Source organism: Galeopterus variegatus, unplaced genomic scaffold (assembly GCF_000696425.1).
Source record: "Galeopterus variegatus unplaced genomic scaffold, G_variegatus-3.0.2 Scaffold10842, whole genome shotgun sequence".
NCBI classification, from domain to species: domain Eukaryota; kingdom Metazoa; phylum Chordata; class Mammalia; order Dermoptera; family Cynocephalidae; genus Galeopterus; species Galeopterus variegatus.
The window spans coordinates 23682-34259 of NW_007736953.1; the positions used below are offsets into that span (position 1 = coordinate 23682).

Sequence of the window (10578 nt, forward strand, 5' to 3'; positions counted from 1 at the left end):
TTTCGACTTCCACGGCCGGCGGATGGCGACCTGCTCCAGCGACCAGAGCGTCAAGGTGCGTCTGGCGCCTTCGGGCGGGCCGAGCGTAGAAGGAGGGGCGTGGGAGGCGGTGCGGGTGACTGGGACTTGCCCGCATTCCGCGGAACGCTTCCGGAAAGGAGGCCTGGAACCCGGGGGGACAGCGGGCAGACCCCAGCCGGCCTACGCCGCCCTCCCGGCCAGCGCATTGTGGGGTCCCGGCTGTCCGCGGGGCCGCGCTCCCGTGCGCCTGCGAAGGGCAGACGGTCTGGCACGTGCGCGTCCGCCGCCGGGTGCTGGGGGGCCTGGGAGCCGATGGTCCGGGGGCGCCTGGGGCCGGCGCGCCAGGGCTCTCGGGCTCTCCTGCTGCCCGCCTGCCGTGGGCTCGTCGCCTGCCGGTCGCAGGTCTTACGCCGCACAAGGTCAACCCCTTCTTACTGAAGAGCCAGTGTTTGTTCACACTCATATGTGCACACACACATATTTACATATATGTATATATTTATTTGTGCAAGTAATATTCTTTTTATTTACAAAGAAAAAATTACACGTTCATTGCTGTCTTAACACTCATTGTTAATGTTTATTGATTTTATTTTAATGTTTTAAATAATTGTTATGGTAGTGTATATATGTGTAAATTTGCAGCCTTGGCATGCAAAATTTTATTGTATTAATTCCAGTACTGCTGCACTGTCTTAATAATTACCATTCCTAATGGCTTAGTTAATGTCTGTTAACAGGCTATACATTTTTTTCATTATCCACTTAGTATTGGATCTTTTAGCTGATCTTTCAGTTTGTAGATTGTGTCTGTCAGAAATAGTGTTGCATTGAAAATCTTCATTAATTTAGCATTTTATACATTTTGAGTGATTTCCTTATGCTAATTCTAGAAGAGAAATTAATGAACATTTTAAAAGCTTTTGACAAGAATTGGCAAATTGCTTTTATGTAGGTTGTACCATTTTATACTGCCAGTGAGAACACTGATTTGATAGCATAATTGTGCATGTTGGGCGTTAGCATTACATTTTTTAGCAGGTTAAATTGGCACCTTGTTATTGTAATCTGTATTTTTTGTGGATAGTAAGGTTCAATATTTTGCTTTAACATTAGTTACATATACAGTTGATGCTTGTTATTTGTGGATTCTGTATTTGTGAATTTGCCTACTTCTGAAATTTTTTTGTGACCCCAGAGTCAGTACCGATGGTGCTTTTGCAGTCATTCACTACAATATGTTGAATGAAGAAAAGTTTGAGTCTCAGGACACATGTTCCTAGCTGAGGTGGAGCAAGGTGACAGTCTGTCTTCTTGTTTTGGCTCATGCTGTAAACAAGTGTTCTTTTTACAGTCTATTTAGTGCCATGGTTTTTGCATTTTTAGTTCTTTCTTGGTGATTTCACTGTTTAAAATGCCCTCCAAGTTTAGTGCTGTAGGGTTGTGGTGTGGTCTAGTGTTCTTAAACTCAAAAAGGCTGTGATGTGCCTTAGGAGAAACTAGGTGTGTTAGAGAATCTTCCTTCAGGCATGAATTCTAGCACTGTTGGTTGTGAGTTCATTGTTGATGAATCACCAATATATATTAAACAAGGTATCTTTAAACAGAAACTCATGTAAGACAAATTATGTATTGATTGATGAAAATGTCAGACCAGAGGCTCACAGGAACCTAACCCTGTATTTCCTCTAGGAGCAATGTTTCAGTGGTCAAGGCAGCTTTATAGAACATAACTACTGCAAATAATAAGACTGTAATTGTAATTGTCTCTATTAACTGTTAGAACTTGGATTCCTGGATCCCTCGGTGCTTGGCCCAGTGACTGACACATTCAAGGTTCTCAATAAATATTTGGTTGAGTGAATGAATGTTATGTACTGGTCGTATTCTTTTGTGAATTTTATGTTCACCTCTTTGCCTGTACATTGATTTAATCTTATGGTTTTTTGTATCAATTTGTAGAAATTGTTTGTATAAAATATCTGCCTTTTATTTTCTCATAGGTCTGGGATAAAAGTGAAAGTGGAGATTGGCATTGTACTGCTAGCTGGAAGGTTAGTATTTATTTTTACAGTGATTTTTTTTTTTTTTTTTTTTTTGTGACCGGGAAGGGGATCGCAACCCTTGGTGTGGTGTCGTCCTCACCGCGCTCAGCCAATGAGCGCACTGGCCATCCCTATATAGGATCCGAACCCGCAGCCTCGGCACTCTCAGTGCCACTGTGCTCCCAGCGCCGCACTCTCCCGAGTGAGCCACAGGTCGGCCCTTACAGTGATTTTTTAAAAAAATTGAAATGTTTACTATAGGTATTTGGTAGTGTCAGTGACTTGCTGTTCAGCTTTGAGAAGATTATACAATTTATAGTTCTTTTCATGGAAAGATATTTTACATTTTTTCACTATTAAAGTAACAAATACATTTCAGGGAATCTGGGAGTAAGAATGTCTATAATTTCACAGCACTCTAACATGGCTATTCTAGGATTTCATCATATTCTGCTTATTTCTTTCTCACCTTTTCCTTTATATATTTTTAATAGTTTTATTTCTTGCTTTTTTTAAAAAAAAAACAAAAACCTTTGCTCAGAATTTTTCATACCTTAAAGTCATAAATTTTAATTTACATTTTTAAACATGCAGTTCTACAGACATCACCACAATCCAGTTTTAGAACACTTCCATCAACTCAGAAATTTTCCTTGTGCCCATTTGTATTTGATCTCCCTTCCTATTCTCAAGCCACAGGCAACCACTGATCGATTTTTTTATAGCTTTTAATCTTTTCTAGAAGTTTTATGTAAATGGAATCCTATAATATGTAGTCTTTTGTGTCTGGCTGCTTTCCCTTAGCATATTTTTAAGGTTTATCCATGTCGTATTCCATGTCTGTAGTTTGTTCCTTTACTGCTGAGTAGTACATGGTATGGATATGTCACATTTTGTTTCTCCATATGTTTTCATTTTTCTTGGATAGATACCAGGAGTGGAATTTCTAGATTGCGTATGTTTAACTTTCTAAGAAACTGCCAAACTCTTTTCCAAAGTGGCTGTACCGTTTTCCATTCCCACCAGCTGTTTATAAGGGTTCCGGTTTCTCTGTATCCTCATCTGCTCTTGATATTATCTAATGTCTTTGTTATAGCCATTTTAGTGGGTGTGAGGTGGTGTCTCATTGGATTTTTATGTGTTTCCTTAATGACTAATGATGTTGATTATCTTTTCACATGCCTATTTGCCACCATTCATATATCTTCTTGATTGTCTTTTCACATGATTATTTGCCACCATTCATATATCTTCTTTGGTGAAGGGTCTATCCAAATTTTTTGGCCCCCCCTCCCACCTTTTTTAATTGGGGTGAGATTCACATATCATAAAATCAGTTATTTTAAAGTAAGCAATTAAGTGGCATTTACTCCATTCACAATATTGTGTAACTACCACCTCTTTCTAGTTCAAAAACATTTTTATCATTCTGAAGGGAAACCCTTATTTCTTGCTTTTTAGCCTAACAACATATTTCCTAAGTACTTTCCTATGTCTTTAAAGTCTCTTTATAAGCATCCAATAAATATACCATTTTGCTTAACTGAAAATACCATTGATGAACATTTTTGTGCAAATCTTATTCTTTAGTTAGATTCTGTTTTACTGGGAATCTAACAGTTTGTAAAACCTCTCAGCCTTACTGCCTTTTTTACTTAATAGTCCTGTATAAGAATTAAGGTAGAACCCAAAAAACTGGACAAAACAAAGGATACAAAATAAGGGTACATAGTTTACCTATGGTTGGTGACATTGTTACCATGGAGAGGTTATCAGGTTAACAAAGTGTTCTTATGTTGTTGCGTGTAAAAAATGTTAGATATACAGAAGTGTGAAACACATTTGTAAATGTAATTGGTGAACTCATGTTTATTTTCAGACAGTATTTTTACTGGGAAGCACCTAGGAAATTCTTTTGTTTTACTGGGAAGCACCTAGCAAATTCTTTTGATGTTGAAATGCTTTCAGACCTTTTCATCCTTTTTTTTTGATGTGGTCAACATGAAGAGGTTGTAGAATAGTAATTGACATTTTTCGTATATAAAGATAATGAGATACTTAGTTTTACATTATTTTCTCAGGATATAAGTGTTTGGGCTTCTCTGTATTTGCTCACTGAATGCCTCTTTTCCTCAAATAGTCCATTGTCTAAGAGCCATTGGTTAGGATCTTCTAAGCATTTTGCTGCTGTAGTTTCTGTATACTGTTAGGCTTTTGAAGCAGATAATTTTTTTAAATAGAAGAGTCCTTTTTAAAATTAAGCTATAATTTACATACCATTATGTTCAACCATTTAAAATATACAGTTTAGTGATTTTAAGTTATTCACAAAGTTGTGCAAACATCACTATTATCTAATTTCAGAACATTTTCATCACCCCAAAAGGAAACCCCTTTAGCAGTCACTTCCCATTCTCCCCTTTCCCAGCCGCTGGTAACCACTAATCTACTTTCTTTCTTTATGGACTTTGAAGCAAATAATTTGGAATAATCTGATTTTATTTATTTTGTTAGGTGGATGTTTCCTGTAGAAAGAATTTGCAAGTTAAGAAAAATTGTGGACTCATAGAATATCTGTTTCAAATCTTGGTTAGGCTAAACTCTGAAGCAGGTCTCCAACTGTTATCCCTGGAAGTAGTCAACTTTATCTGAATGGATTTTTCCTTATTAGTAAAATGTTAGAAGAACTTGATTCTAGAAAGGCTCTAATCCTCAGTATAGAATATCCTCGAAAGGTTAAAGAATTCTGGAATTTAACTTTTTATTTAAATACTAAATTGATCAGCTTTCTTCTTTAGAAGTAAAAATATCTGTATTCTCTTTCAAGTAAAACCTTTTGTGTGTGAAATGTGAATGAATTCAGTTTCCACCCCCCCCACCCCCCCAGAATAAACAGGGCTATTGAATATGTGTTCTTTTTTTTTTAATTTCCCAGACACACAGTGGATCTGTATGGCGTGTGACATGGGCCCATCCTGAATTTGGGCAGGTTTTGGCTTCCTGTTCTTTTGACCGAACAGCTGCTGTGTGGGAAGAAATAGTAGGAGAATCAAATGATAAACTGCGAGGACAGAGTCACTGGGTGAGACATTTGTTAGTATGCTGAGGGTGGGGAGGAGGAGATGTGAGCAGCCAGGGAACATTAGTGTCATAACACCATGCTCTAACCAGCATAGCTAACAGGCCAGCAGGAGCATTAGTCCTTCTAAGAATACGTCAGGGACTTGCTAAAATGTTACCATTCCCCTCTATATTTACCAGTTCCACTTTTATTTTTCCATGTTTTCCTCAGACTTGTTTTTTAGTTTTGTCTTGGGCCTGAAGTGGTACTCAGGAGCATCCATGGCATTGTTTAATTGTAACTTTCATGATGAATCCAGAGTATTTACTTTGTATACGATTTTATATACTATATGTTTTATATGGTATTAATGTATGATTTATTTATTACTATTTTTTTACTTTTTTGTCTTTTTCTTTTTGTCTTGTTTTTTTTTTTTGGTTTGTTTTTGGTGGCTGGCTGTACAGGGATCTGAACCCTTGATGTTGGTGTATATGATCATAAGGATATGGTTTTAGAGTACCCTCTCAAATCCTTTAAAAACTTGCTCTGTTTTGTGGTTACTTTTTCTATCTTACAAAATGCACTCTCCTTTATCTGTGCCTACTTTAAGCTCTAGCTCTGCCCTCATTGCATGTTTGAGTTTGGGCAAGAACACATGTTGTGTGCTGCTCAAGTTCCTCGTCTGTGAGTGAGAGAACCAAGCTAGGTGATCTTTAAGACCTTTCCAGTGTTTTCATTTTAAGATTTTATCATCCGTATGCTTGTTCTTTCCCTCTGTAATTAGTTTTTTGTAATAATCATACACATGGTATAAAATCCAAAAGGTACAAAATGGTGTACACAGTGAGAACATCCTCCCCTTCCCTCACCACCTAGGTCTCTCCCTAGAGGCAGCCGCTACTGCAGCTTTTTGTGTGTTCTTCCGGAATACACAAAAAAGACATATACAATGTTTTCTTCTTCCCCCTTTTCCTCCCACTTCCCCACTAATGCTTGCATGCTATTGACACTTTTTTCTGATGCATTTTTTTTATTGCTGTAAATATATCTAATATAATATTCATCATTTTATCTATTTATTTATTTTGGCGTCAGGCTGGTACTGGGGATAAAAACCATTGACCCTGGTGTTATAACACTGTGCTCTAACCAGCTGAGCTAACCGGCAGACCCCTATTTTAACTATTTGTAAGTGGTGCAGTTCAGTGGCATGAATTACATTCACAATGCTGTGTACCCATCACTGTTATATATACCCAGAAGTCCTCATCATCCCGAACATAAACTCTGTAACATTAAATAATACCTCCCTTTTCCCCCTCCCCATAACCCCTGGTAACCTCTACTGTACTTTGTCTATTAATTTGTCTATTCTAAGTATTTGTATTAAGTGGAATCATATAGTAATTGTCCTTTTGTGGCTGACTTATTTCACTAAGCAAAATATTTTCAAGGTCCATCCATGTTCATATATCATGTTCATGTATCAAGCATACATCAAGTTCATTCCTTTTTTTTTTTTTTTAAGATGACCGGTAAGGGGATCTTGACCCTTGCCTTGGTGTTGTCATCACCACGCTCTCCCAAGTGAGCCAATCGGCCAGCACTATATAGGGATCCGAACCCGTGGCCTTGGTGTTATCAGCACTGCACTCTCCCAAGTGAGCCACGGGCCGGCCCGAGTTCATTCCTTTTTATGGCTAAATAATACTTCATTGTGTGTATGTTGTATACCACACTTTGCTTATCTGTTCATTTGTAGATGGCCATTTGGGTTGTTTCCACTTTTTGACTATTGTTAGGAACACTATTATAAGCACTGGTGTACAGATACCTGTTTGAAACCCTACTTTCAGTTCTTTTGGATATATACCTAGGAGTGGAATTGCTGGCTAATATGGTGGTTTCATGTTTAACTTTTTGAGGTACTGTCAAACTGTTTTCCACAGAGGCTGTACCATTTTACATTCCCACCAACAATACAGAAGGGTTCCAATTTTTCCACATTTTTGTCAACACATGATATTTTCTGGTTTTTTTGTTATAGCCGTCCTAGAGGGTATGAAGTGGCATCTCATTGTGGTTTTGATTTGCATTTCCCTAATGATTAACAAAGTTGAGTATCTTTTCGTGGGGCTATTGGCCAATTGCTTGTCTTCCTTGAGGAAATGTTCATTCAAGTCCTTTGCCCATTTTTTTTATTGAGTTGTTATTTGTTGTTGAGTTGTAGGAGTTCTTTATATATTCTGGATATTGATCCCTTATCAGATACATGGTTTGCAAATATTTTCTCTTAGATTGTGGGTTGTCTTTTTACTCTCTTGATAGTGTGCTTTTGTTTGTTTTTGTTTCCGGCAGCTGGCCAGTACAGGGATCAAACCTTGGACCTTGGTGTTATCAACACCATACTGTAACCAGCTGAGCTAACTGGCCAGCCCTGTAGTGCCCTTTGATGCACAAAATTTTTAAGTTTTGATGAAGTCCAGTTTATTTATTTTTTCTTCCGTTTCCTGTGCTTTTGGGATCTTTTCCAAGAAATCATTGTCAAATTTAATGTCATGAAGACTTTCCCTAAGGTTTTCTTCAAGAGTTTTATAGTTTTAGTTCTTAGTTTAGGTTTTTGATCCATTTTGAGTTAATTTTTGTATATGGTGTTAGGTGAAGGTCCAAATTCATTCATTTGCACGTGCATATCCAGCTTTCTCAGCACCATTTATTGAAACGACTGTCCTTCCCCCATTGAATAGTCTTGGCACCCTTGTTGAAAATTAATTGACCATACATGGAGGATTTATTTCTAGACTATCCTATTCTATTGGTTTCCTTATGCCAATACCACACTATTTTAATTACTGTAGCTTTCTAGCTTGAATGCTATTCATACTATTTTACAACTCTTTTCTTACAGGGGGAGGAGTTGGTCTAATTTCCTTTGCACTGGGGCCTCCCTAAGGCAAACAGCTGCTTAAGGACAGAAGGGAAATGTATAGATTAGAAGGAATTTTTCTAGCATCAGTCTGAGGTGTATCAGTTTAGCATACTATAGGGTGGGTTTAGGAGTGGTGGCGTATAAAGAGTTTTTCTTCTAATTTTAAGATATTTATTGTATTAGTTAAATCAGTTAGTTACGTTAATACATTTATTTTTTCAACATTTGTGTTGATATTACTTATTCAGTGGTGTTTGTAGAAAAAAAGTTTGCTAAGATATTTGATGTTTATGTGATATTGGTCTTTTAATATTGAAACTCCTTGAGAAGTATTTTGGTAACCACAGATAGTAAACTATTGATTTTTAAATTTTATTGACATTTTCAGTCAAATATCGTCCTATCTGCGTACCAGAAAATAGCTTTTAAATGTGATGCTGGACTTCTATGATCATCACAATGCCAGCTTCCTACCATTCACTATTAAACACCTTCACTTAAAGGTCAATCGTGGTGGTCTAAGTAGGATTAGTTAACATTTTATGCTTAAAAGAAGTTGCATGCCTTCCATTTGCTGTTAAAGGATTTAAATAAGTTTAACTTACTGCTTGCAGTGTGCTTTGTGTGACAAAACTACCAAAATGAAAATTCTAACATTTTCTGGTTTTGTGACCAGTCTACTTGAGAGATTACTTACATAATAAAGTTTAGGCTTTCTCAGGTAGACTTTCTTCTGCTTTAAAGGAGTAGTTAATTATAGCTCACTAGTTTGTTAGCAGTTGCCAGCTGTGTGCAGTATTCTGCCATGTGCTTTGTAGGAAATTGAGGCCTAGACAGATTTTAAATAATTTATTCAGGATTATGTACCAGTAACTGGCAGAGGAGTTTCTGTGTGGTTCTAGAGCCTGTGCTCTTTCACTCTACCATGCTTTGTTTTTGTATGTGATGTGATTGTTAACATTTTTTTTTTCAGGTTAAAAGGACAACTCTAGTGGATAGCAGAACTTCTGTTACTGATGTGAAATTTGCTCCCAAGCATATGGGTCTTATATTAGCAACCTGTTCAGCAGATGGTATAGTAAGAATATATGAGGCACCAGATGTTATGAATCTCAGCCAGTGGTCTCTGCAGCATGAGATCTCATGTAAGCTAAGCTGTACTTGTATTTCTTGGAACCCTTCAAGGTAAGCTTATATATCAAACTTCTGATAATATAATCCTAGTAAAACAAGCTAGTAACTTTTAAGCTAAGAATTTGATGGTTTCTTTTCTCAAAAATAGATAGATATGTAGAGTAAAAAAAAGATATGTAAAATAAAAATTCTCCCTTTTCCACCCTGTCATGTCTTTTGTCTTCCTATTTCCACTCCATAGAGGAAGCCAAGCGTTGTAAATATTTTGGTGTGAACCTTCTGTGTTCTGTGCATATATAAATAAATATTTAATGTATTTATAAACACATATATGTGCAAATACACCCAGATATATACGAACATGTAGAGGTAGACACAAAACACAGAGATATGTATAAACACACATATTTTCCTTACTTACAATTTGCTTTTTTCACTTACAAATACATTGTAATCACGTACAAATCCATATCTTAGTATCTCTAGCCCCACCTCATTTTTTTTTTCCTTTTTGTCTTTTTTCGTGACCGGTAACGGGATCGCAACCCTCGGTGTCGTGCCCGCACCACGCTCAACCAGTGAGCAGACTGGTCTCTATATGGGATCCGAACCCTCGGCGGGAGCGCCACCGCGCTGCCAAGCGCCGCACTCTACCGAGTGTGCCACCGGGCCAGCCCCCCACCTCATTTTTTTAACTGCTATATAGAGTGTGATTGTATGAATATACCATAGTTGTTTTTTATTAAACTCTGGGGATCTGAACCCTTGACCTTGGTATTATCAGCACCACACTCTAACCAATTGAGCTAACTGGCCAGCTCCTTTGTTAAACTATTTTTTAAAAATTATAAGAATCACTGGGCCGGCCCGTGGCTCACTCGGGAGAGTGTGGTGCTGATAACACCAAGGCCACGGGTTCGGATCCCATATAGGGATGGCCAGTTAGCTCACTGGGTGAGCATGGTGCTGAAAACACCAAGTCAAGGGTTGAGATCCCCTTACCGGTCATCTTTTAAAAAAAAAAAAATTATAATTATAAGTATCACTTGGTAAAGAAAAAAATTCAAATAATCCAGAAGAATATAAAATGAAAGGTAAAAGTTCTCTTACCCTCTCAAAACAAATGCTGTTAGTAGTTCTACTTTAAGACTTTAATTCTGGTGGTCACGATTTTATTTTATTTATTTTATTTTTAAATTAAATTTGATTTAATTTAATTTTACCTTTTTTTTTTTTTTCCTTTTTGTCTTTTTTTTTTTTTCGTGACTGGCAACGGATCGCAACCCTCAGTGTCACGCCCGTACCGGACCGGGACTGGCCACGGGATCGCAACCCTCGGCGTTGCTCCCGCCCCTCGCTCAGCCAGTGAGCGGCCGGTCTGTATG

At 37.7% G+C, this 10578-nt stretch overlaps 1 protein-coding gene across 1 annotated transcript in view; it reads left to right on the top strand.

Moving 5' to 3' along the window:
- Window position 1: 1 nt before the first annotated feature.
- SEH1L (SEH1-like (S. cerevisiae)) overlaps window positions 2–10578 on the top strand; it is a gene marked incomplete at its 5' end in the record, with an annotated part of 31066 nt that continues 20489 nt past the window's right edge. Inside the window, 4 exons of the mRNA XM_008594476.1 lie at window positions 2–55; window positions 2025–2075; window positions 5002–5148; window positions 9033–9244. Of these exons, the coding sequence (XP_008592698.1) occupies window positions 2–55; window positions 2025–2075; window positions 5002–5148; window positions 9033–9244 (464 nt within the window). The remainder of the gene's footprint in view (window positions 56–2024; window positions 2076–5001; window positions 5149–9032; window positions 9245–10578) is intronic.